Source organism: Mercurialis annua, linkage group LG4 (genome assembly GCF_937616625.2).
Source record: "Mercurialis annua linkage group LG4, ddMerAnnu1.2, whole genome shotgun sequence".
In the NCBI taxonomy this organism is placed as follows: domain Eukaryota; kingdom Viridiplantae; phylum Streptophyta; class Magnoliopsida; order Malpighiales; family Euphorbiaceae; genus Mercurialis; species Mercurialis annua.
The window spans coordinates 34,711,578-34,738,736 of NC_065573.1; the positions used below are offsets into that span (position 1 = coordinate 34,711,578).

At 36.6% G+C, this 27,159-nt stretch overlaps 4 protein-coding genes across 4 annotated transcripts; 1 reads left to right on the forward strand and 3 right to left on the reverse strand.

Annotated features, from left to right (window-relative positions):
- Positions 1-1,828: 1,828 nt before the first annotated feature.
- Positions 1,829-6,101, forward strand: LOC126677833 (probable inactive ATP-dependent zinc metalloprotease FTSHI 3, chloroplastic). The gene is made up of 4 exons (XM_050372631.2): positions 1,829-3,123; positions 4,329-4,652; positions 5,257-5,557; positions 5,760-6,101. The coding sequence occupies exons 1-4, from the start codon at positions 2,014-2,016 to the stop codon at positions 5,957-5,959; spliced, it is 1,935 nt and encodes a 644-aa protein (XP_050228588.1). The 5' UTR covers positions 1,829-2,013; the 3' UTR covers positions 5,960-6,101.
- Positions 6,102-6,479: 378 nt separating this feature from the next.
- LOC126678627 (uncharacterized) lies at positions 6,480-7,712 on the reverse strand. Its single transcript, XM_050373520.1, has one exon. The coding sequence runs from the start codon at positions 7,710-7,712 to the stop codon at positions 6,480-6,482; it is 1,233 nt and encodes a 410-aa protein (XP_050229477.1).
- A 3,922-nt stretch (positions 7,713-11,634) lies between these two features.
- On the reverse strand, positions 11,635-13,514 carry LOC126676180 (cyclin-B1-2). Its single transcript, XM_050370333.2, has 4 exons — positions 13,320-13,514; positions 13,088-13,188; positions 12,612-12,709; positions 11,635-11,948 (listed from the first exon to the last, which is right to left on the reverse strand). The coding sequence occupies exons 1-4, from the start codon at positions 13,446-13,448 to the stop codon at positions 11,848-11,850; spliced, it is 429 nt and encodes a 142-aa protein (XP_050226290.1). The 5' UTR covers positions 13,449-13,514; the 3' UTR covers positions 11,635-11,847.
- A 1,079-nt stretch (positions 13,515-14,593) lies between these two features.
- Positions 14,594-16,593, reverse strand: LOC126679378 (transmembrane ascorbate ferrireductase 2). Its single transcript, XM_050374398.2, has 4 exons — positions 16,226-16,593; positions 16,078-16,126; positions 15,180-15,379; positions 14,594-15,092 (listed from the first exon to the last, which is right to left on the reverse strand). The coding sequence occupies exons 1-4, from the start codon at positions 16,367-16,369 to the stop codon at positions 14,787-14,789; spliced, it is 699 nt and encodes a 232-aa protein (XP_050230355.1). The 5' UTR covers positions 16,370-16,593; the 3' UTR covers positions 14,594-14,786.
- Between the last annotated feature and the right edge of the window lie 10,566 nt (positions 16,594-27,159).

Consider the following 27,159-nt stretch of genomic DNA (forward strand, 5'->3'; position numbering starts at 1 on the left):
TTATTTTGATTTGTATTAAAACTCATTTCAAGTTATATTACTGAAAACCAATGGCATAACTTATAAGTGCTGGACAACAATTTATTAAGTTGTGGGTTCGATTCCTCTTACAAAAGTGTTCTCTCCTCAATTATTATGACCGAGAGTAGAGATTGCCATGATTCATAACCCGACGGTTCCGGTTTGGAACCGTCGGATCACAGTTTAAGAAAAAATGAAATCGGTGCGGCACCGTCTAGTGACGTTCCATGCCGGTTCGGAACGGTTCCGGATTTTAGACGGTTTAAGAATACTGAAATTAAAATTAAAATTTAATTTTTAAAACGTATAATATAAAAATAATATAACACGTTAAAATTATATTGTAAGAAAGTAATGAAATAAAATAAATTATAAATATTACGTTAACTATAAAAATTAACTAAAACAAATAATATATAATATATTAAAATTAATTAACTTTTTATTGACGGGCTCGGTCCTTGAACCGCCTTCCAACCCGGAACCGCCGGTTTACGGTTTAAAAATTTGAAACCGGCCCGAAACCGGTTTTTTTACGGTTCCGGACCGGTTTTGGTCCGGTTCTGGATTTGACCGGTTCATGGGTCCATGGCCAGCTCTAACCGAGAGCTCTGTAATCCTGGGCTTTGTTTTAGCAAAAAATATTATAAATAAGCTTTTTGATATTTGCGTCCAAAATGAGGGGGCGAAGTGATCCTTATCCACTATAGACTATAGTTCCTTGTGGAGCCATCCATTAATTGCCATGTGGAGACTGTATATGAGCCGTCAGATCATACCCAAACCAAACCATCAGCTTTCCCTCTTATCTTCCTCAGCTTAACAGTAAACAAAACATACTCAATACCAATGTTTTTAAAACCGGACCGGACCGGCCGGTCGGACCGGATTAACCGGGAACCGGCTACCTGTCCGGTCCGGTTAGACATAAAAATTCGTAAGTTAAAAAATCGGTTCGGAATCGGGTTAAACCAGACAAATCCGGTTAATTGAGAAAACCGTGCAAATCCGGTTTTTCAAATATTATGCAAAAACCTGCAAAATCGTCAGAGAGACCACTTTTTTTGTTTCCAATACATCTATCCTTTGTCCTTTTTGTCCCTTTCTTGAGATTAAAAGTAAACAGCTGCCCTTATATTTGTTAAAACTTACAAATTGATGCCTTTGTCCTAATTCACAGGTTTCCCCTTTGTTTTCTATAACCAACAAATAATAATATTTTAATCTAATATTTTCTTTATTAAATTATATTGATAGTTACTTATTATTCATTCATGATGTCTAAATAATTTATATAATTTATTTTATTATTTTATTTCCTATCATATTTATAAAATTTTAATTTAATAATTAATAAAATTCAAAAATTTAAGTACAACCTCTTTTTCATTTTTTTTTGTCACCAACAAATACTATTCTTTTTAAATAAATAAATTTTTTAAATATATAGTGATGATTATTTATTTATCAATTATAATTATATTTTGCATATTTAATTATCAATTTTATTTAAATATATTATTATATTCTTTATTTATAAACTTTTGTTATATAATTTTAATTCAATAATTACTTTTAAAATTACAAAAAATATTTTTTTTTTCATATGCTATTGGAATGTGTTTATTAATAGTTATATTTTATAAATAAAATTTAAAAAATATATTAATTTATATTATATCATATTTTTAATATTTATATTTATTAAAATTAAAAAATCCGATCCAACCCGGTTGAACCGGTCGAACCATGAACCCCCGACGAAGCCGGTTCGCTTTCCGGTCCGGTTTTAAAAACATTGCTCAATACAATTTCTGTGTAACAATCTGCTAAATCACTACTCTACCAGGTAAATTTCACTTCATCCTCTCCATTTTTAAAGTATTTTTCCAATTTCTTTATCATTCAAAACACTCACCCAATTCATAATGGGAACTTGAGATTTTGTGTAGATATATAGTTTACTTTTATAGCTTGCTGTATTGAACAGCCATGGCTTCTTTTGCTGCTGTTTCCCATACTGGGCTATCCATTTTTAGCGAAAATTCACTACCACATAATGAAAAGTTCAAGTCTTTGAGGAGATATGCAACTGTTTGTTGCTATAGCAGCTCAGTTTTGTTTCCTTCATTAGGAATTTACAGTGTCACCAATTCCCACTGTTTGATTAGGAATAGGTTTAGCTCACTTTACCATGAAAGAAATGAACTTTCTTTATTGGCTTGCTGTTGTTGTATGTCTCAACATAGATTATCTTCTCACAGTAAAATTAGAGCATTGATTAATGGGGATAGAGGAGGAGGAGAAGAAACACATTTGAGGAGAAGAGTTAATAGTGGTGTGAGGAAGAGATTTTCACTGAGATTGAGACCACGATTTCGGTTATTGACCCGACAGTTGAAGAGGGTTTCGGTGCGTTCAATGTTAAATGATATTGGGATGTTCTTGAGAAAGCATGTTAAGAGATTAGTAATTTATGCTTCGATTACTGTCGCTCTTGGTATTTGCTACTTGTTTTTGAGGCTAACAGCAGTGCCTACGCCGAAGATTGTTCCATATTCTGATTTGATTACAAGCCTTCAGAGTGGTACGGTTACTAAAGTTTTACTTGAAGAAGGATCTCGTCGTATATATTACAATGTTAAATCTCAGGAAATTGGAAATACCGAAAATTCTGAAGAGATGGATGTTCCAGATGAAAATTCAGCTGATGCAGTTGCTACTGCTAGAGAAGGTGTAGTGAGTGCTAGTGGTCAAGCAACAAAAGTGGACTTATTGAAGAAATTTTCAAAGCCTAGAGCTTCTACTCCTGATTGGCAGTATTCTACCAGAAAAATAGATCGTGACGAGAAGTTTCTTCTCAGCATGATGAGAGAAAAGGGAACAATGTATAGCTCGGCCCCTCAATCAGTTTTGATGTCAATAAGGAGTACACTTATAACCATAATATCTTTATGGATTCCTTTAACTCCTTTGATGTGGCTGCTGTATCGACAACTTTCCACTGCTAATAGCCCTGCAAAGAAGCGACGACCTAATAATCAAATAGTCAATTTTGATGACGTGGAGGGTGTTGATGGAGCTAAGGTAGAGCTTATGGAGGTACGCATATATACTTTTTAATTCTTGTCCTTTTAGATATACAAATGTACAGCTGTGTACTACATGGAATTATTTAGACATTGTTGCACTCATAGCTCAACTATGGAGTGTTGAAGGTGAATTTCCGACACTACTTATCAGTATCATAGTGATTTGTTCATTAACAGCTTCAGAGCTTCACCAAGTAACATTTAGAAGTTCTTGACCAGAAATTATGTTAGGGACAAGGACTATTTTTTTATTTATGAATATAGTCCTTGCTCAAAGGTGAAAAGTACTTATGTTATTACTTCTAAAAGTCTCTTTCTAATGAAACTATAGCATTTAAAGAATACAGCCTAAAGGTTAACGAATTATACTTTAGAATATCCTAACATTACTTGGTTTACACTTCAAATCAAATAGGCGTTTCAAGAATCTTAAATAGAAATAACGCGACATAATTTGATCACAAAGTCGAGATTTTCCTTATCTACTGCTGCTGTAGTTTGATGCAGTTGTTTGTTCTGTTTCCAAACAAAAACAGCACTTAGTGTCCACTGATATTTTGATTTTATAGGACATCTGACTGATGTTGGCATGAAAAGAGAGCAGATTATGTCCAGGCAAATAAACCCAGTTCAGCTGAAATTAGTAGTTTATTAGTATCCATTAGAAATTACCAGCTAGACATAAGCTATAATGAGACAAGAAATTCTGTTCTTTTGCATCTGCTTGGATAATGTTTGAACTTTTGTTCAATATCTGTGTACTCCAGTGCATAACTACATCCTCGCTGATCACTCTTATAAGTTCCTAGTTCTATAAGAATATATCTCAGCTCCTGCAAAGTCACATAAACTTTTCTGTATTTTGAGGAAAAATTGGCATTTGACTATCAATTGATTGTATTTGTTTTTGGACTAGCATGATCTTTATGGTAGGGAGTGGAGCTTAATGGCAATTAAACTTCTTTTAGTTTGGTTTTTAGGCACTGAAATTGCTTAGAGTTACTTTCTATTCTATGAAGTTCATGAGTAAGTTAGTATGGGATGGATTCTGGGATATCTTGCAAATGCAACGCGCAGAGTGCACGATTTTTCATATTCTGTTTGGTGTTTGGAAAAGTCAATTTACTTGAAGTCAATATCTCAGTTATATGTTTCATTGGCTATTTCTTGTAGTCCTCTTTTCTTGCTGTTCATCGACACAATTCACGATTGCAGATAGTTTCATGCATGCAAGGAGCTATAAACTACCGGAAACTGGGAGCAAAGCTACCTAGAGGTGTGTTGCTTGTCGGCCCTCCAGGAACAGGGAAAACCTTGCTGGCTCGTGCAGTGGCTGGAGAAGCAGGAGTTCCATTTTTCAGTGTTTCTGCCAGTGAATTTGTGGAGCTATTTGTTGGAAGAGGAGCAGCACGCATTAGAGATCTCTTTAACGTGGCAAGGAAATGTGCTCCATCGATCATTTTTATTGATGAACTTGATGCAGTTGGAGGAAAACGGGGTAGAAGTTTCAATGATGAGCGTGACCAAACACTAAACCAGGTAATCTTATATTATAACCCTTGACCTAGCACTTGCACAACTGAAGTTACACAGTAGGTATAATTTAATGAACAAAGGGTCAACGCGCCCCCTGAACTTGTAACACGAGGTCATCTAATCCAATTTATACTTGTTTGAGCAACTAACCCCGAAACTCTTCATTTTTGAGTCAAATAACCCCATAATTTATATTTTTATTTCAAAAAATAAATTTAGAATAATTATATCGCAAGAATTAGGGAAGTATTTTATTGTTTTTTTGCATCCCTTACCTCCGATTTGTATTTTACGCGTTTTAAAAATATAATTATAGGGTTATTTGACCCAAAAATGAAGAGTTTTGGGGTTAGTTGCTCAAACAAGTATAATATGGGTTAGATGACCCCGTGTCACAAGTTTACGGGGCACGTTGACCCTTTGTTCATAATTTAATTGACTCCAAGATATGCTTGGCCCCTTATTTTATTTACATAAATTCAGTTCCTTTTAACTCGTCGCATATTGTCACTTTAAAGCTTCTAGCAAGGAAAAATTCCTTATAATTTCTTGAATAAATTAAATTTTTCTTTCTCTCATCTGTGTTTATTCATTTCTACCTTTGTAGTTGTTGACAGAAATGGATGGATTTGAGTCGGAGATGAAAGTGGTTGTTATTGCCGCAACTAACAGGCCGGAAGCATTGGATCCAGCCCTTTGTAGGCCTGGTCGCTTCTCGAGAAAGGTACTTGTCGGAGAACCAGATGAAGAAGGACGGAAGAAGATCCTCAGTGTCCATTTGAGAGGAGTTCCTCTAGAAGAAGACACAGATCTTATCTGTGATTTAGTTGCTTCTTTGACTCCAGGATTTGTTGGTGCTGATCTCGCAAACATTGTCAACGAAGCGGCTTTACTTGCTGGTCGGAGAGGTGAGGTTTGCGTTTGTTTGTATCCAAACTGTGTTCTTTTTACATATGGACAATGATAAACAATGTCCATGGAAATTTATAGAGCGATACGTTTCATTGTTTCATTTCTGTATCAAAAAACACCCGATACTTTATGATTATAACTTAGTCTCGTAAAGTACGTAGTTTTCATTCTATTGACAAAATAGCTTGAAATGTGCAGCTGGTGAGACTGTGACAAGGGAAGACATAATGGAAGCAGTGGAAAGAGCAAAATATGGGATCAACAATAAACAAGTGCGGTCTAGTACGATAAGTAAAGAGATCGGAAAACTATTCCCATGGATACCGTCTTTAATGGGAAGGAACGATATGGGTCAAGATGGTTTACAAGGGCCTCTAGGTTACCAGACTCTCAGCTGACTGAAACATCAGATTTTGTATTTGTAGTTAGCTTCTTCTACCTCTAGATATCTATTTAGCATAAACAAGATGCAACATTCTTTCTTCCTTTCTTTCTGGTTTATACGCACTCATGTTTTATATATCATGAAGCATTTTGCTACTCAGTGAAATTCCCAAAATAGCAGGAAAAAGAAAATTAATTAGATTCTACATAATCAAGGATTATATAATAAAGTCTACATGCTAATCAAAACCTGCAGAGATTAAAGAATTAGAAACACTCAAAAATAAACACTACTTTGTCTTCTGCAAAAGCTAAAACAGGGCTATAAGATCGAATATGGCCTGATTCAAGTAATAAACAATGAAAAACAAAGATCAATTGATGAAAGCTTTGCAACAAGTAGTGTAAAACGAGCAGGAAAAAAAAAGACATGAACTTGTAAATAAAATTTAATTGTCCAATGAGAGTAACGTTTTATAGCCAAATTACATATAAAAAAAAAACAAGACATGAACTTGCAAATAAAATTGATGATCAAGCTTGTCTACTTTGCTTCTCCACCATAGTAAAATCAACTTTCCCCGCAATGATATCTCCTAAAACTTGATCAAGCCGAACTTTACACTCATCATCAAGCTTATCAAACCATCCTTTTTGATACGGTCCGTAAGCACTCCCAAACTCCTTCGGGCCTTCACTTCCTCCGGTAGCTGGAATGCCCCACTGAGTAGTCCGCGTAGCATCTAATTGCGATGGCGCCGCTGCTGAACACTGTTGACACATATCAGCAGAATGCAGATGTTGATTAAACATTGCTTGATGGATGGTCACCGGTGGCTGCTCCATTGCGTACTGATTTAGATGCGATACTGCAGCAGCATGACCAAAGGCCATTGGTGGTTGCTCTGATTCAGATGAGATCATCATATCTTGATACGTTCTGTAATGACTTGCTCCGGCAATTGGAAATCTCCACTGGGCAGTATGCGTAGCATCTATTTGCCATGAGCCCGGTGCTGAACAGTGTAACATAGCAGAAGATCGCTGATATTGATTAACCACTGCTTGATCGAAGGCCACGGGTTGTGGCTCCATTGTGTACTGATTTAGATGCGATACTTGATCAAATCCCATTGGTGGTTTCTGCTCCATATCTTGTACTGATTCAGATGGGATCATCATTATATGTTCAGGTGCCGCCAATTCTTTATGATCCTCGTTGCATGGTGTCGATGTCTCATTAATTGAAATCTCATCTTCGATTTCACCATCATCGTCATCTTTCTTGTGTCTTTTAGGTCTGATAATCTGACAAAGTACATAGTTATGTTGGTTCTGTATGTTCAGATTATCCGGCAAGGAATACTGATGCATGATCCAGTTTCGACGTTTTCCATCACCTTTCTTGGAGTTCAAGATTCCATCACCATTCTTTGGTTTGAAAGTAAATTGTCTCCTGTAACCAAGAATTGAATCGGTTCGTGGATCAATAATCTTTTCAGACTTTGCCTTCCCATTCCACTCTCCGCACTCAGAAGTTCTAATGAACCGCGTATTGCTCTCCTTCTTTTTCTTTAACTTGGTAAAGAAGAAGAAATTCCTTTCGTTCTCATCGCTGCAAATCTCCCATGGAGTCATCGTTCCATAGAGATCAACCATTGGAATAGCCACGTCATATGGCAGAACTTGTTCCTGAACTCTCATCAACAGATATGAAATCAACTCCTCAGGTCGAGGATTAAACCTGTAGCCTAGCGAGTACTTCATTCTGATATCTTTGTATGCAAATAAATGAACCCTAATGAGACTACTTATATATATATATATATATATATAGTTTAGTTTTGTATTGCCCTAGTAAGGAAGTAGACAGAATCCAGTTCGGATTTGTACTTATCCAATAATCCAAATCATAATCCCATTTAGATTAATGCTCCAAACCTCTCCCGCCGACCTTAAAACAATGGCACGGTTAAACGTAAAATCAATGATTGATCGCTACGTAATCTCTGCATGCGAAACTCTAACAAGTGAAGAGTGCAAATAAATATACAGTTACTCAAAAATAACTCGGGTATATTTTTGGCTAGTTATTTAAAAGATACTTGGAATTTACGTATTGTAGTAAGCATTGCCATATTGATATTTAATTAATATTTTAAGGAAGATATTAATATTAAAGTTCCCGAAATAAATCTACATATTAAATATTAAAAAAAACTCTTTGATTGTCTAGTCTATTTATTTTACAAATCATAATAATTATATGCAAAAATAAATAAAAAATTATGAGTTTGAAAAAATATATTAATAATAAATTGTTTTCATAATAATATATAGAATTACATAAAACTATTGTGATTTTCTAATTGTGGACTAATTTACGGATTAAATTCATCATTGTTTCTATTTATAGTTTAAATTAAATTTTCAAAATCTATAATCTTTTAGGAATATTACTTTCAATATGATCATAATTATAGATATATAGAAGTATTAAAAAAAAGGTCATATACTCTAATGTTTGACTAAAGGATTACCTATATTTTCATGAACAAAGGCTCAATTCATCTCTTAAACTTGGCACTAAATATGAAAAGAGTCATTTTGAAAAATTTTGGATCAAACAAATCCGCAGCAATAAAATGGATCAAAAAGGTTCCTCCCATTTTCACTTTAACAAGCGAATTACACTCTCTATAGAAAAAAAAAATATTTTATTTATCTTTTAAATTGATTCTTAATAATTTTTAATTTTTAACTACATCTTTATAATTTTAAAAATTCATAATTAATTTATTATAATAAAAAAATAAGGGACATTTCTATCTTTTTTTTTTCTTCTTCCCTTATTCCCCTTCTTCATTCCGACTACCTTCTGCCGCCACCCACTCACCGCCCGCCTCCATCCACCATCCGCCTTCTTAGGCGAGGAGCTGCTACTCCTTGGAGCAAATATGCTCCTCGTTGCTCCTCCAACGAGGAGCTGCTCTTCCTCATTTAGAGGAGCAGATCTATTGCTCCTCAGATAAGGAACAACAACTCCTCGTTTGAGGAGCGGTTTTTGGTGGGGGATAGGGTGGTGGTGGTTTCCGGGTGATTAGGTTTAGGTGTTTAATTAGAATAATTACTTTTAATTACGTTTATTTAAAGTTTTAATTATGTTTAGTTAATATTAAATTAGGAATAATTAGGATTAAAATTTATAATTAGTTAATCTCACAATCTTTTTTGTATCAGAGGGACCTTTTTGATACGAAAACGCAAGTTGTGCGTTAATTTAAACCAAATCATGCCAAAATGACTCATTTTATATTTCGTGCCAAGTTGAGGGGGTGGAGTGATCTAGGGGCGAGCAAAAACCGAGACAAACCATTAATCCGATCCAAACCAACCCGAAATTAATTTTGGTTTGGTTAAAATGGATTGGTTTGGTTTCAAATTACAAAAAAAGTATGGTTTTTGGTTTTGGTTTGGTTTCAACTAGTGGTTAACCGAACCGACCGAAAAACCAAAGTTTACAATAATATTATTTTTATTAATATTTATATATGTATAAATAAATATAAAATTTATTTATTAAAATATTTATATATAACTATAATATGTGTGTATAAATACATATATGAAAATAAAACATATAAACTAATACACACATATAAGTAAAAATTATTACGTATATTTATATATAATTTTTATCTAAATCTATATTAATCAAACCGAACCAAAACCGATGCTAAAGTTTGATTAACCGAACCAAAATTTTACATAAATATTTTGCGTGGTTTGATTTTTATATTTTCCCTTAAAATATGGGTTGGTTTTGGAGTTTACCAACCAAATCAAACTGAACCGAACCATATTCACCCCTAGAGTGATCCTTTGTTCTCATAGTTAAAAAATGTGCATTAGAACCACTAAAGTTTTAAATATGCTTCTTTAGTCCCTCACACTCAACACCAATTTATAAAGCCATTTTATATGTGGACCGTTTTATGCTGATGTGAATCGGTTATTGTTTTTAAAAAAAGATAAAACTCATATTTGCTCCTAACATTTGTCCCGAAAATCAACTATAACAACTGTTTCTATCAAAAGTTAACTAAAGAGGTTATTTGCACCACTTCAAAAGTTTAAAAAATTCATGTGTTCCAAAAATAATTAAAAGAAATTTTTTTATTCCTTATGAAATATTTGAGTTTTTTTTTGTAATTTCTACTTTTTTTTATATTTGATGCTTGATGGAAATCCAATTACACATGAATCTAGATGAACCAAACCCCTAGGGTGCTACCCGTTGCACGCCTCGGCCTCTAGGACTCGCTAAGAAATAGACAAGCCTCTTAGGGCTCACCAATCTAGGGATCGAGCTCCTAAGGGACCGAGCCACTAAGGGCATAGCATAGCCCAATAAGGCTCGGCAAGTATCCACACTCTGATATATTAGCGTACGTATTTTATCTAAATACGAATATGTAAATACAATTGTACTTCGATCTAAAAAGTTCTACGATCATCTAGGAGATGTAAATCTTCTAAAAGATCTACTGGATATTTCTAATCCTACTCAGATAAGAACAACTATAAAATAGGACTCCTAATCCTATTCGAACTCTATTAGATAATGCCCTGAACATACCACTATAAAAGGAGTACGAGCTATGTCTAACAAAACATATTATTATTACAACATTACTCAAACTCTTAAGCACAAAAGCTTGAATTAAGCATTAGAATGCTTATCGAACAACAACCGTCTGATCAACATTCTAACCTATATTTTGCAGGTTGATCCGTTGAAAGGACCGACTCCATTAATACTATTTAATAGTATACTGCATAACTATTAACAGTACTTCTAAAAAAAACTACTCCCTCCGTCCCGTTTAAGAAGTCCCATATTCTATTTTGGGATGTCCCATTTAAAAAGTCCCATTACTATTTTTAGAGTACTTTTCCATTGAATACCCTATTTTACCCTTATTTTAGTCATCTTAAAAGAGTTCTATGGAAAATTCCACTATCATTAATAGGGGCAAAACATGAAAAAACATGAAAAGACAAGAATAATTAATGTTTTCTTAATTTGTGTGTAAAGTCAAATGGGACTTCTAAAGTGGGACGGAGAGAGTATATATTATAAGTAATTTAGTCCCACATATTGTCAATCATTAAACACCATTGCCTAGAAGAATTGTTCCTCAATTATAATCACTGCTCCCTCTATCCCAATTTGATAGACACTCTCATTAGTAAATACAAATCTTAAACGATTAAACTTCTTTAGATAAAATAAATTAATTCATAAAAATATCACATTTACTCTTATTAATCACAAAATATCTTTTGTGTTGTTTTTAGTTCATTCAAGCGTAATTATAAAGTCATATGTGTCAATTAAATATTCAAATAATAAATTACCACCAATAATGTTGAACAAATATTATAATACTGTCTATCAATAATAAATTAAGGCCAATAATTTTAAACAAATATTAATATACTGCCTACCAATTTGAAAGGCTTGGAGTGATATTTACAGTTAAATAACAACTCAATGCATTTAAGTTTTATTACCAAGTTTGTTTATAATTAAATAAAAGAAAAAATATTAAAAATATATTTTAAGTATATATAACAGCTCTGCACCAACTTCACAAATCCAGAGAGAATTTAAGAGGCACCAATATTGTAAAATTGGCAAGCATACTCATGGGAAACTCGTATTGGAGAAGTACAAGAGACGATTGGACTGAAATGCAAGATTGATAGTGAAACATCATTAAGTCTAACACAAATCGTTTCATCTCAAAGTTATGATGAGTCCGAATCTTCATGACACACAATATCCTTTGTCTAAATGTTTGCTTCCAAAGTTCATAGGAATGATAAAATGTTTAATTCAAATAAAACTTGGGCAGACTGGTCCCTTGGAGAGTCCAAGCCGTACTTCCATCCCGTGATGCATGTCTTGTGTCCTAATAGTTTCAGACTCGCGAGGATCTGCAAGCAGACGTAAATCAGCAACATTCCGAGACAGTAAACCAACCAAAAATCATTATTTTTCATGTAAAGGGCCAACAGATGGAAAGCGTAACCAAAACTTTGTAAGACAATAGAGGCTCAGTATGGTGAAACCTGGCATGCAAGCCTAGAATACAAAGCAGCTCAAACTTAAAAGAAAAAATAAAATCAATTATAGTATACTGCTAAAATTCAAGAACAAAATATTCAGAATGATAAAGCAAATAGGGCATTTTAAATAACAATTCATTTGCATCGATTGATTTGTAACGGTAAGTATAGAGACTAGGAGACAAAGATCACAATACGACTTAGCTGACAGTAATATATTAATCAAACATTGTTCCAGAAAGAAGCTGTCAGCGATTTCAAAACTCTAAAATAGAAGAACTACAAAAAGTTGACCAAGCTTTCCTTTTTCCCTAATAAAGGAGGGAGGCAGGGAAGAATCGTTAATAAGCTATTTGCTGAAAACAGAAATTTTAAGGAAATGCAGCATTAAACTAGACTGTGGGTTGACTAAATTGACAAGGATAGACACCTAGAGATTTTGTACGTACTATAGTAGATGAACATTTCAAAGATTTTGATCAACTCTATATCAGACAAACTATAAAGAACAGTTTAATGTCGAATTTTTACCATTCAGATAGTCCTCAAAACCAAAACTATCCAAGCCTCCCGTAAGAGCTTCAAATCCAAGCATGGAAGATGGAATTGGTCCCGTAGGCCTCTGAAATCTGCAAAATTCTCAAAGAAAAAGAGAGAAATATAAACACATCAGTACATTCTAATAATTAATACTCCAGAAAATGGTAGTTATAAAAAAATGGCCGAATATCAATAGCATATGTTTACGTAGGAACGCCAGAACATTTATCAAGAAAAAAAAAACATAAAGAGATAAATCATTCGAACAGACATGTGCACTACACATTCCATCCATTTGTTTTGCCAAATAAACATCTGTTTCATACCTTGTGCATCTAACAAAGCAACGAGGACTCTACAAAAGCAATCCGAAAAGATTTATGTGCGATGAACCTTCTCTACAATCTAATCCAGTGGGTATTAACATTCAAATAATTAACTTTCTTCATCAAAAAAATAAATCATACCGTGAAAGAATTTGCCTTTCAAAATCCATCTTCAAAGGAAAAGCTGATCCATATGTGTTAGCTAGTATTCTTGTCTTCATCTCCTCTTGTGTCCTCAGTGCCTAAAACACAAAGTATTACGCAAACGCATCAAAACCCTAAATTTCAGTTTCAATCACAATAGCTTCAAACCCTTACCCTAACCCTAACTATCGGAAAACACAAATTGAACATAAGGGGTTAGTTTACATACAGATTGATAGGCGGATTCGAGAGGATGAGCTTCGAGGATGTCGCTTTTAACGCCGTGAATGCCGAAACGGAGCGCGTCGTTTTGGATCCCTCCGATTTCATGTGCTATCATTTTAGTCTCTGCTTCCATTATTATTTTTTTCTTTGATTATAGTTATGCCTTTGCTCTTCTCTATTCCCTCACCTCTTTTTTTATGTGTGAATTGGAACTGACTTTAATAACAAGCCAAGTTTCTACTTGGTGAATGATACGGTGTCGTGTGGAAAATGTTTTAATTTTAAAACAAAAAAAGAAAAATATTGGGATAAGAAAAAATCTATTTACTTAAAAATGATACTGATAAAATATCACTAAATTTTTTACCTCATATTTTAAGTTAGCTAATATTTTTCTATTATTTTCATTTTTTTTTCAATAAAGTGGTTATTTCATAAATTGACCATTGGATGAAGGGCTGTGCAATATTCGAATATTATCAAATTAACCGACATTATCAAGAAATTTAATTTGGTTCAGTTTCAATTATTTTAATTCAGCTAGGATAAAAAAAATTGAAAAAAAATCGACTAATACGGTTCTTCAGTTTTTAGAATGAAAGCACAAACATGAAGAGCGTATTACATACTTTTCGGTTTGATTTTTCATTTGTTTTCATTTATTTTTTTATCATCAAAAATTTAAATTAAGCACATCTAAAATAGAAAAATTACAAAGATAAGCTAAGATTGATAATTTTAAAAGTTTGGATTATAAATGAAAAAAATCAAAAATGTGTGATATTTTTCAATGATCTATACGTTAGTATGTGATACATTAAATGTTTTCTTTTTTAATAATCGGGGAGGGGGAAGCGCTTGTGAGAGATTTGAACCAAAGTCGTAGCAGTTTGATGTCCAGCGCTTATACTATTTGAGATATAACTTATTGGTACGATACTTTAAGTGTTTGATAAGAAACTATTTTATTATGTGATATCTTTAAGTTATTATCAATAAATTAAATATAATATATTTTTAATTATGATTCTACCTCAGTTAAATCTCTAATTCTTGACCCTCTAGCTCTACCAATTCTGAACACTAAATTCACCAATTTGCAAAAATTTGCACTCTGCTCTTGGCTGAATGCATCACGCGAGCACTTCATTCATCTTCCAACCAGAATTGCTAAAGATCATAAATTCATAATTTTCCATTACCATTATCTCCAACAGCAAAGAAAAATCAGTATGCACAAAGCAAACAAATAACTCTCTTTTATGACAATTAACCAAATAAACTAAATATTGCAACCTACTTAAGATTAAGTTAATCATCACACAACCATTATTGATACAGAGCTTTTCAATTGAAGTTTTATGTGAGGTAGCCATCTTTTTAGCAAGTAATAAGCCATGTGATTCACATGCAATAACAATACAACTCTTGGTTTGTAATCATCAATTCTTACAGAATATGAGCACCGACTCTATTCTTTTGGGTTTCTAGCAACGCCTCCTTTCGGAAACAGAGGAGTAACTGTTGCAAGAACTACAAAACCACCTAGAACAACGATCAAGATGCCCATCGAGTTCACCATCATAGCTTCGGTAGAATAGCGTGATATTACCTTGTTGGCTTGGAGGAATGTGGCCTTCTCTAGGATACCGGTAGTAGCAGTTGCAACAGCGAGGGCATAGATGTAAACACCAAAGAATACATGCCATGGCAGTAACGCGGCTTTTGTTTTTCCTGCGCCACCCGGGTACCAGAAGGTTAAGAATCCAGCAGCAAACTGCAAAGAATTGTTTAAAGATAAACTAGTCAGCTTCAAGATATTAAAAAAAAAAGAGCCGTAAAAGAAATGAATTATGAAAAAGACCTGGATGCCAAAGAGTAAGAGGCAAGCAACACCCAGCCATGAATGCAAGCTGTAAAAATTGTCAATGCCCTTATCATTGTGGAATTTTAAAGCAGCCCATCCTCCGATCAAGCTTAAACAAAGAGCAACCAACTGTAGTGAAAGATGAACTAATTTCTTAAAGCTTTTTGTTCCTGGAACCGTCTTGTAGGCAAGCATCGCTGCAAAATCCCATGACAGACATTTCGAGCAATAATTAGAAATACCATTATGAGGTCACCTAGTGCATATCTAACGTCGAGTTCAACGAAATTTGTCTACAGATCATTATATACTAATGATAAGTTTCTAGTTTCCCAGCATCATGGTAAACAATAACTCGTTTTGGAGTTCAATAAACTATTTTATAACCCAGTTGCATGGCAGATAAACTATAATGTGCACATTGATATGAAAATACCATAAAAATTATTGCAATTTCATTCTGTATACTTTTGTTACCTTGTGGAAAAGTGAAGCAAACTCATTAACCAATCAGATATAAATTATAATTCACAGATTTCACCTCTAGCAACTCTTATGAATTGGACAAACCCTTTTAGCTTTAAGTATCAGTATTAAGCTAGAGAAGCATTTAAACAGAATCAAACATCCGTTGAATATAAGTAGAATCAGAGCTCATTCCAACAAAATATAATCATATTACCAAATTAAAACAAATTTATCAAAATTTAATCATATTACTCAGCATGAGCAAAGATCCAAGTTGGCTAGGTTCTCTCTACAGTGCAATAGGCTAAGGCATGTTCAGGAATGCTACATAACATAATTATCAACTTCTGAATTCATACAAATCAATTAGTTTAAACACTCTAAAACTCCAACAACTAGCTAAGTTTCCTAATAAAAGCAGATTTACCTTCACCATTGGTGAGTATAAGCCCAATCACCATCAGAACAGGATGAACCTAAAAAAACAGAGTCAAACACAAACAGCCAAGCAATAATTAGGTCAAAAACTTGAAACATAATCATCAAATAAAGATTAACACATTTTTAGACATTACATTAAAGATGAGATCTTTATTATCGGATGCAAGAGCTAATCCGCCTCTGAAATGCACAGTCCATGTCAGCACAAGAGCAGCCACTACAACTCCGATTATCCTTATTATGGCAAAGATTGGGAATTTGACTACTGGAACTCCCATTTTACTTGCTCTTTTTCAACTGTTAATTTTCTGAGTTACAAGGAATAAAAATTAGTTTTGGGATTGTGATGGTTAGGGTTTATATTATGTGATTTTTGAAATTTGGGGTTTTGGTTGACTTGAAATTGGGGTTTTGGATCTGTGCTTTTCTTGTTGTTGAGTTTTTGTGAGTAAATATTAAAGACGGAGACTTTCAGTTCAGCCAAGTTTGGAACTTCATTTTCAAAATAATAGTCTTAGTGCCACGTCAAGTATGAGTCCCACCAATCCTATCAACGTTTCTCTACGCTGCGTTTTTGACAGATGATTGTGATTGGACTAGGTGACTCATGGTGTAACTTCCAGTTCTGCCATTAGGTTCTTCTATTACGGGGTGATACAGGTCGATCTTTAAGGGGTCGCCTGTACTATTTTTCCTGCACAAGTAACAAATATAAGCTCAAAGGACCTCAGGCTTGCTCAGCCTGAAAGCCACTCCGATGCTTAAGTCAGAGAGGGTTTTTTGGTAGGTAAATGAATGTAAGAGTATTTAAGTCTGATTTCTGCTTACCCTTCTCAGCATTCGGTGGCTTCCTTTTATAATGAGTTTAAGGCGGTGGTTATCTGGTAAATCGTGGGTTTGCCCCACGATTATTGATAATGGTGAAGGCACGTTCCCGATTATCCCGGGTAGTGGGTGTCAGGGAACGGAGTGGATGAGGTTGCCTAGATGGCAGACCTGGATGAGTCCCCCCGAGACAGACATGGGCGATGGGAGATTTGGAGACTCGTTGGGCGAGCATAGCATTCGTTAGGCGATGCTTGGAGTTCGAATATTATTAGGTCGGTATCAGATGTCCCCCCCTTATAATCTTGCTAAGTCAAAGACTTGAAGCGCCAATTTTCAAAATTCGAATTTCCGAAATTTTCGAAACAACTTGAATTTCAAACGTTTCCTGCAACGGTTACGAATCTGAAGCGTTTTTTGACTATAAAAGAACGCGACTTTTGGTTTTCCATTGATTATTTCGAGGAGTTTCCTGCTGTCAGGCATTCGAGTGTATAAAAGAGGTACATATTCTTTAATTAAAAGTTTTTTACTCTTAATTTTTCTCTCTGATTTTCTGTTAATTTTTCTCTCTGATTCTGTATTTCTGTTGACGTATTTCTCCAGCCAGGTTTTCTTCGAGTTACATAGCACCAGACTTTCTCTTTCAATCAGTAAGTGGCTTAGCTATTTTTGTTTGTCTTCTTGTTTCCTTCTTCTTGTTTGCCTTCAGATAGTATACTCTTAGGATGTCTACATTAAGGATTTCAATGTCTTCCCCTTCTTCTTCCTCTTCTTCTGAGAGTTCTGCCAGTGACCCTACTTACCCTGCTCCTCTTGCCACCCTTGTTGAGTTGTCATCTGACGAGGAAGGGTTGTCTCAGAAGGTGATCCCTGATAGTGAGGAGGGTGTTGATGACAGAGGGCCAGAGGGCGAGGCTCCCCTTGAGGACGTTGGTGGAGATGAGGGTGGAGATGGTGAACTGGGTGATGACGAAGGAGACGAGGAGGATTTTGTTTTTAAAAGACGTAAAGTCTCCTCTGGGACATCTTTTAGTAAGAAAAAGCCCTTGTCTGAGTGGCCTATCAGTCTGGGTCAAGAAGCCCTAGTTTGGATTAGGGCGAGGTACGAAATTCCCCCCTTCATCAGCCTTCGGATTCCATCTGAGGGTTCGGCTGTGAGCCAGGTCTTGAAGGATGATGAACAGTTGCTTTTCGTTGACGATTTTGAGGCGGGTTTGAGGCTACCACTCGATCTCTTCACCCAAGAAGTGTTCGATAATTTTAAGATCCCCTTGGGTCAACTCCATCCTAATGCCCATCGTCACTTGACCGGAGTTTTTATTCGTGGTCTCCAGCTGAAGAGACAGGTGGGCTACGAGATTGTTAGGGCGATCTATTCTCTGGGGAGGAAGAAAAGCGACGAGTTCTTCTACTTGCAACCCGGGAGATCTCCCTTCATTGGCCTTCCCAATTCTTTGAAGCGGTGGAAAGGTAACTTCGTCATCGCCAAGAAGGAAGGGGGTTGGGGCTCCATTCCGAATGTTTTTGTGGAAGGGCCCCTTAAGTTGGAAAAGGCGAACCTGAGCGAGGTTGATAAAGAGACGTTGCGTCTGCTTCGAGGTGGCGCTAAGGTGCACGTAGTGAATCTGATAAGTTCCTACTTCGGCTGGGACCAAAGTGTTGCCTCCAAGAGAAATAAGAGAGTGCAGGGTGAAAAAAGGGAAAAGAGGAAGAAGAGTGAGGACAAGAGGGAGACATTGCCCGATAATGGAGACGAGTTCCCTGATATGGGCGAACCACTGCTTTCTTCCCCTCTTAATATTTCTTCTATGCCTCTTAGTCCTTCTGGTACCTTGTTTGTACCATGAAGTTTTTATTCCCTTTTAATTTTTGTGAAGCGTTTTTTGAATTTTCTTTCCTTTGACTTTTCAGTGCCGAACTTCAAGGAACTTCAGCAGAAGGTCATGGAGGACAGGAGAGCTCGCCGAGAGGCTCGAGAGAGGGAGGCCCTTCCCCAAGCTGATCCCAAGCCGTCTTCTGAGGCTAAGAAGGCGCCTGCTAAGAAAGGAGGCGATGTTCCTTCTACGGCTGGAGGCAAGCCACCTTCTTCTCAGAAGGGTGATGATTCTGCTCCCACTCCTAGGGTGGTGCTGCCGGGTTTCCAGATAAAGGAACCTGTCACTGGCCCTCCTCCTCCTGCTGTTCCCTCTTACACTGGTAAGGGGAAGGATAAGATGGAGGTTCCTGCGAAGGAGAAGCTTTCCCGACCCCTTCCTCCGGCTCCCCAAACTGCCCCGGCTGCTTCGACTGGCAGCAAAAGGCGAGCTCCTTCTTCAGGGGGCGAAGATACTGAGGGGGAGGGACCTTCGATGAAAAGGCCTAAGAGGGATGTGATGGTGACTCAGGTCGACCTGCTCCTTCAGAAGTATGGGGCCGATGCCACTGTACGTTGTCCTGCCGTTGCCCACGACATCTTCCGGGGTTCCTGCTGCCCTTCGGACGTTGACTACTATTTAAAGAGGCCGGACCACGTACTGATGGACGATTGTTTTTCCAACCTGGCAAAGGTGATTATTTTCTATCTTTAGCATTTTGCCTTCTCCTTCCCGTGATGGTTATTTTCTAACTCAGTTTTATTTTATGTTTAGGTTGCCTATGCCATCCGTCAATACCGCTCCAACCGTCTTAACGACGATGAGATGCAGGTGAAGTTGAAGACGGAGTACAAGCTGCTGAAGGGAAAGTATGACTCCCTTCGCAGCGAACATGGCGGGTGCACTCAGAAGCTGGACTCTCTTCGTGCTGACGTTGATAGATTATCCAGGGAGAGGGAGAGTGCTGTGAAGCAGCAGCGTGTGCTGTCTGAGGAGGTCGCCCGCCTTAAGAAGGAAAATAAAAATCTGGCGGCAGAGGTGGTGTTGAAAAGCACTGATTATGACGATCTCAAGAAGGAGTTCGACACCACCGTCACGGCCCTTAACGATAAAGTCTCAGTTGCTGAGAAGAGGCTTTATTTGAAGCGAGGCAGGCTGATTCGTGAGAAGGAGAGGCGTCGCCGTAACACCGCCCAGCTAGCCAATGATCTGACTGACTTCACTGAAGCCATCGTGGGTACCTACTTGGAGCGTCATCCTGATGGGGACGTTGAATTCTTATATGGCTTTCCCGAGGGGGTTAACAGTGAGAGTGAGCCAGATTCTCCCCAGGACTTGTTTGTCTCCATCAAGTCTGAAAATGGTGGAGGTGCTGCTGAGGTTGCCGAACAGTCTGCCCAAGGGGTCCAGGAACCTGCCAAGGCTGGCGAGAAGCCTCTTGTTCCCGGTTTGGGGGGTAGTCCTGAGGAGAAGGACTTCGGCTTGCTTATATCTTCGGAGCGGCCTTTTGCTGCTCTGGACTTATTGGATCGGCCTTCTGACCTGGAGTCTATCCTTCCAGGGTCCGATCCTCTTAGCCTTGCCGATGTCCCTTCTCCCACCCGTTCTGGCAACATTCATGTCGATGCTTCTTCTTCAGCCAGGCGGGATTCGCAGGAGGGGTTATCTGTCCCCAATATTTTGGAGGGGAACAAGGAGGCTGCCCCGGAGAAGGTTGAGCCAGAGATCATCAAGCTTTAGATTCCCTTTTTTTTTTTGTATAGAAAGAACTTTCCTTTCTTTTTTTTTTGTTATGCACTTTGTACACTTGTATCTTTTCTTTTGTTAGGAATTTTATTTTCCTTTGTAATTTCTGTGGGGCATTTGCCTTCTTTTTAATATATATCTTTTTTGCCTTCTTTATTATTGAGACAGTTAGCTTCTATGTTCTCTTTATTTTAGGCGATATATATATTTGGACTGTGTATTTTCCTTTTTTGGGAATGAACTCGTCAGTTCTCCTCTTTGGAAATATTTTAAGTAATCAGCAACTATGGTAAAGAGATGATATCTGTGGAAATTCCTTGTCCGAGCAAGGGTAAATTAAAATACTTGCATAAATTCAAATACAGTAATGTGATGAAATATCACTTGTAGAAATTGAAATAATGCTGTGATTAAACATCACTTGGAGGAATTGAAATACAATATTGAAACTGAACACTGCTTGACTAATTATACTACTTCTTAAAGTAACTAATCATGTCTGATGGCGACCCATTGTGACTAAATTTTCCTCAAGTTGTTGGCGTTCCATGTCCTTGGTATGATTCTTCCCATGGAGTTGGTGAGTTTAAATGTTCCTTCTTTGATGACCTCGCTGATGGTGTAAGGTCCTTCCCAGTTTGGCTGCAGTTTTCCGCTTCCTGCTTCTCCTTTTTTGACTTCGGTTTTTCGCATGACTAGGTCGCCTAGTTTGAATTTTCTTTTCTTTACATGGCTGTTGAAATGTTTGGCCATCTTTTGTCTGTAGGCTTCCATCCTGATGTCTGATCTGTTGATTTTTTCAACCAGGAGATCTAGATTGTTCCTGAGCTTTTCTTCGTTTTCTTCTAGGTTTAGCTGGTATCTCTTTAGCGTCTCCAGGACTATCTTCACATCTGTTGGGTGGTCTTCAGCTCGGATGCTCTTGATAATCATGTCATCCACATAAACTTCCATGTGTTTTCCTATCTGATCTCTGAATATTGAGTTCACCAGCCGCTGATATGTGGCTCCTGCGTTCTTCAGACCGAAGGGCATCATCTTGTAACAAAATAATCCCTGGTCTGTTATGAAGGCCGTCTTCTCCTGATCTTCAGGTGCCATGGGTATCTGGTGATATCCCGCCTTGGCATCTAGGAATGTATAGAGGGCGTGACCTGCTGTGGAGTCTACTAACTGATCAATGTGTGGAAGTGGGAAACTATCTTTGGGACATGCTTTATTCAGATCTGTGAAGTCCACGCACATTCGGTAAGTGCCATTGGACTTTTTTACCATCACCACATTTGCTACCCACTTGGGGTAATAGGCGTCTTTGATCACGTTTGCTGCTTTTAACCGGGCGATCTCTTCTGCGATGGCGAGTTGTTTTTCGGGCGAGTGCCTTCTCTTCTTTTGTATTACTGCCTTCGCGTCGGTCGCTATGTTTAACCGATGACATATGACGTCCGGGTCTACTCCGATCAATTCGTCTGTTGTCCAGGCAAAGGAGTCTCCAAGCGATCTGAGGTTTTCGGTCAGAGATCGTCTGATTTCTTCTTCTAGCTCATCTCCCACTTCTATCTCCTTTCCTGGGGATAATTCGATTTTCTCAGTTCGCCCATAATGCTCCGCCCTTTCCTTCTTCTCTGGAGGTTCCATTGTTAGTACTGGCAAGGTTATATGTACTTTCCTGAGAGCTGTAAAGTATGCTTCTCTGGCTGACTTTTGGCATCCTCTGACTTCGGCATCGCCTTCTCTGGTTGGGATTTTCATCAGTAAGTACCTCATGCAAATGGATGCGCATGTATCGTGCAAGAGTGGCCTTCCGAGAATTGCATTGTATGCGAAATCCATATTGACCACCATGAATTCTGCTCGGATCTCTTTGTAGATCTCTCCATCCCCCAGTTGGATGTTTATCTCCAGTGATCCTTCCACCTGTACAGATTTGCCTCCTAGTCCCACTAGTGGAGTAGTGACATGTGTCAAATTTTCTTTCTTGAGTCCAATTCTGCCGAACACCTCCATCGTGATCATGTTTACCGAACTTCCCGTGTCTACGAGCATCCGAGATACCTCGAAATTGTTGAGTCGCCCCTTGACAACTAGGGCGTCCTCATGAGGGACTGATAAGCCATGACTATCGATCTCCGAAAAAGATACGCTTCTGAATTTCTTAGCATTCGGTGCACCTGGGCTAACCGAGTAGACTGTTCTTGCAGCTTTCTTCCTTGTAGTATTGCTGTCTCCTCCGGTCGATCCGCCCATTATTACATTAACCACGCCTGCTGGCTCTGGTCTGGGTCTTCTGGCGATTTCTTCTTTCCGCTCTTTCTTTCTTTCTGATTCCGTCTCTCTGGCTTCGGTGTCCCTTTTTACGAACTGGGAAAGGGATCCCCTTTCTATCAATTTCTCTATCTCCTCCTTCAGGTGCCAGCATTCATCTGTGGTGTGGCCGTTGTCTCTGTGAAATTCACAGTATTTGCTATTGTCTCTTTTGCTGGCCGATGCAACGTTCATCTTCCTTGGCCATCTGACCTTCTCTCGGCTGTCTTTTACCCAAAACAGTACGTTGGTTCTGGTTGTGTTCAGGGGCGTATATCGCCTATCTTCGTCTTTTTTCCTTTTGTTTCTGAAATGGTCATTGCCTTTTTCTCCGAACCTCTTTTCTATGGGCGATCTGTCCCCATTTCTTCTTTCTGCAAACGTTCGTTCTTCTACCCGTCCGAGGCGATTCTCTATTTCTCTCTGGCCATCATCCACCCTGATCTGTGTATGTGCGATGGTCATCAGTGTGGTAAATGATTTTGGTGATTTAGCCAATAATTCCTTTCGTAGGTCGGAGTTGGTAGTTCCATTGAGTAATGCTGTGTAGGCGATCTCCTGGCTCAGGTCTTCTATCTGCATCGCCTCCTTATTGAATCTTTCTACGTACTTCCTGAGTGTCTCTCCTTCCCATTGCATGATGGCCAGCAGATCTGTGGATAGCTTCTTTTGAGGGATGCATGCTACGAATCTAGCCTGGAAAAGTCCTGAGAATTGTTTGAACGTCAGCACTGATCCTGGCTTTAAACTCTGGTACCATTCCTGCGCCAGACCTTTTAAGGTAGTAGGAAAAAGTTTGCATAGTACGTGATCCAAGTTTGTCTGAACATTGATCACCGCTTGGAATTTGTGAATATGGCTCTTGGGACAGCCTGTTCCATCGTACGACTCCAAATTTGGGGGGTATCTGAACTTTGTAGGGAACTCGTGAGAGATGATGAAATCTGCGAGTGGTGAGTCACTTCGAAGAGAGATGTCCACGTCTTCACATCTTATTCCAAGCCTGCTCATGACTTGGCGGACTTTTTCCTCCAGATGCTCTTCTCCGCCTTTGAGGGTGTGTTGTTCATCCATCCAACGTTCTTCGTCTGGAATTACGATGGGGGCATTTTGTTTCCTTGCGGAATTTTCAGGGGCATCTTCCTCTCGCATTGGTTCTTTTCCCTTGTCCATGGTTGACGTTGACTTCTGTATTGGTGATTTCGCTGATCCCTGTTCTGGCGATTTTAACGAGATACTCTGTTTGATATCTTTGAGTAGACTGGTGATTTCTAGGAAAGCCTTGAACATTGCTTGGTTGTTGATTGGCCCTTCATCAGGTGCTATGGCTATCGGAGGCATCGTCTGTCTTATCGCCAGGGGGTCGTTGGTTTCTCCTTCTTCGCTGGTCGGGGGAAACAGATTTAGGGCCGGTGGTTCTGTTTCCCTGTCTTCTCGGTTGGTAGCTGGTAGAGTATTATCTTGTGGGGGATCCATTCTTGAAAAAGCAAATTCTGAAAAGTATCTAAAAGGAACGACGAAACTAATAAGTTCCACGCTCACCGCACCAAATGATACAGGTCGATCTTTAAGGGGTCGCCTGTACTATTTTTCCTGCACAAGTAACAAATATAAGCTCAAAGGACCTCAGGCTTGCTCAGCCTGAAAGCCACTCCGATGCTTAAGTCAGAGAGGGTTTTTTGGTAGGTAAATGAATGTAAGAGTATTTAAGTCTGATTTCTGCTTACCCTTCTCAGCATTCGGTGGCTTCCTTTTATAATGAGTTTAAGGCGGTGGTTATCTGGTAAATCGTGGGTTTGCCCCACGATTATTGATAATGGTGAAGGCACGTTCCCGATTATCCCGGGTAGTGGGTGTCAGGGAACGGAGTGGATGAGGTTGCCTAGATGGCAGACCTGGATGAGTCCCCCCGAGACAGACATGGGCGATGGGAGATTTGGAGACTCGTTGGGCGAGCATAGCATTCGTTAGGCGATGCTTGGAGTTCGAATATTATTAGGTCGGTATCACGGGGGTATGGAAACCGTTTGTGCATGACAAAACATATTTCATTTTGATTTTTTATATCTATTTAGAATTAAAAATTATTTTTTTATATCTATTTAGAATTAAAAATTATTGTATAAATTTTGAGTACAAAAATTTAAAATAAAACAAAAATAATTGTTACTATCATTTGAAATAGTGATTTTATCAAAAAATACAAATTGAATTGACCTTTAATTCAAGTTTTCAATAACGCTCTTATCTTTTACTTTTCAAAAGTTTCAGTTGGGTATTTGATGTAAATTTACAACAATTATCCATAAACTTTCAACAATTGTTGGTGAATTTTTTTTATTTTAAAGCTTTTTTCAACAGCTAATAGTAGGAATGTGCATAGACCGATTAACCGGTTCATGATGGTCATTTGTAAACTGGTCCATAATAGAATAGTTTTTAACATTACAAACCTAAACCTAAAATTTAAAAGGGTTTAATTTTATGGTTTTTAACCATATAACTATTAAAATAATTAGACTTGAAACAAAATAAATTTTATAGAATAAAATTGTAAGTATAAAAAAATAATACTTTAACTTCATTCTATTTAATTTTTCTAACTAACAAAGAACATGCTATAGATTTTCAAATTATATATATATATATATATATATAAAAAAAGAATAAAGCGATCGAGTTAATATTTTATTAAGAAAAATAAAGCTCTTTTACAATATTTTTATGTATGTATTCTCATAAAATATAAATATATTTTGTAAATAAAATATTTGTTGCATATATTTTTAAATTTAGAATTTTTATATGTGTAGATTAGAAAATGAATTTTATTTTAATATATATATTATAAGTAATAATTTATAAAAATACATATTATTTATAGACCGGTTAACCGCGATTTTTAAAACAATAAATTTTAAATCTGAATTATTAATCATAAAAAATTAAAATTAAAAAACTCAATCTCCATGGACCGATTAATCACATTTTTCAGTTTAGCTTTTCAGTTTTGATTTGGTTAATCGGTTTCAACGTTTATTTTTTCCATCCCTAGCTGATAGTCGATAATATTATTATTGCAATATAATTTGTATAATATATATAATATATAAAATTATTTTAAAATTTTCTTATGATATAAATTATAACATTAGTTATTATCTTTTAAATCTATCCCTCTCTAATAAATGATTTTATAACTCAATTTACAAAATATATATTACATAGTAGGATTATATTAGTATTTACTCCTATATTTTAAGACAAACAATCCATTTTTCAATATGTACAATTTTGGTTAAATGGACAATTAAATAAAAAACGGAGGGAGTAAATATTATTTATCAATTATCGACGATCAATTTTCAGTTATCAGTATCAATTAATAATTATTAGCTACCAGCAACAACTGATTCAAAATAAACCCTCAACCGTGAAATAAAAGACGCTATTTTCTAAGAGTATCTCCATTGCCTGTTGTATCTTTATGCTATTTTTAGCACAAAATAAGACAAAATGCTATATATATTACATATTATTGAAATTCACTCCATTGCAAAATGCTAAACTAAATGCTAAATTTATAATTTTATAAGTGATTATCATTATTAATGGCAAATCTGTAAATAATTTAGATATAAACAAATTTGACATATGCTAAACTTTCTAACAAATTTGACACAATGTTTAGCATATGCTAAATTTAGCACATGAAATAAAAGTGCAATGGAGATGTGTTTTTTATATTAAATGCTAAATTATAGCATTATGAGGTATTTTGACACTAGAGTAGAGATGCTTTAAGAAAAGTTTGATATATACAAAATCAAAATTTAATTAAAAATCTCTCACCAAAAAATTAAATAGAAACAAAAAAAAAATTCTATAATATTAAACAACTTGGTTTTATTTCATTTTTAAAAAATTATAATTACTTATTTACATTTTATATTTCGAAGAATTAGCACATCAAACTTGAAAATAGAATAAAAGTAATATTTCAATTGGATTTTGTTAACATTTGATTGTTCTTATCCCATTACTTTGGTAAAGACCAAAGGAGAGAGAAAATAGTAGAATAATGAAAAGAGCACATGGGACAAAACACACTATCTTCAAATCCAATCATCCCCTTCTATTTCCAGCTTGTCATTTCCATCTAATATTCCCACATTCCTATACAATCTCCAAATTACCCTCATCTCACCCTCATCTCACTCCTTCAGCTTAAGCCCAATTTCGTCAATACCAAACAACAAGCCACCATCTTCAAAAGCCAGTTTAGCCACCTATTTAATCCCCAAAGTGCCCTCATAACCATCCTCAAAATTTACAAA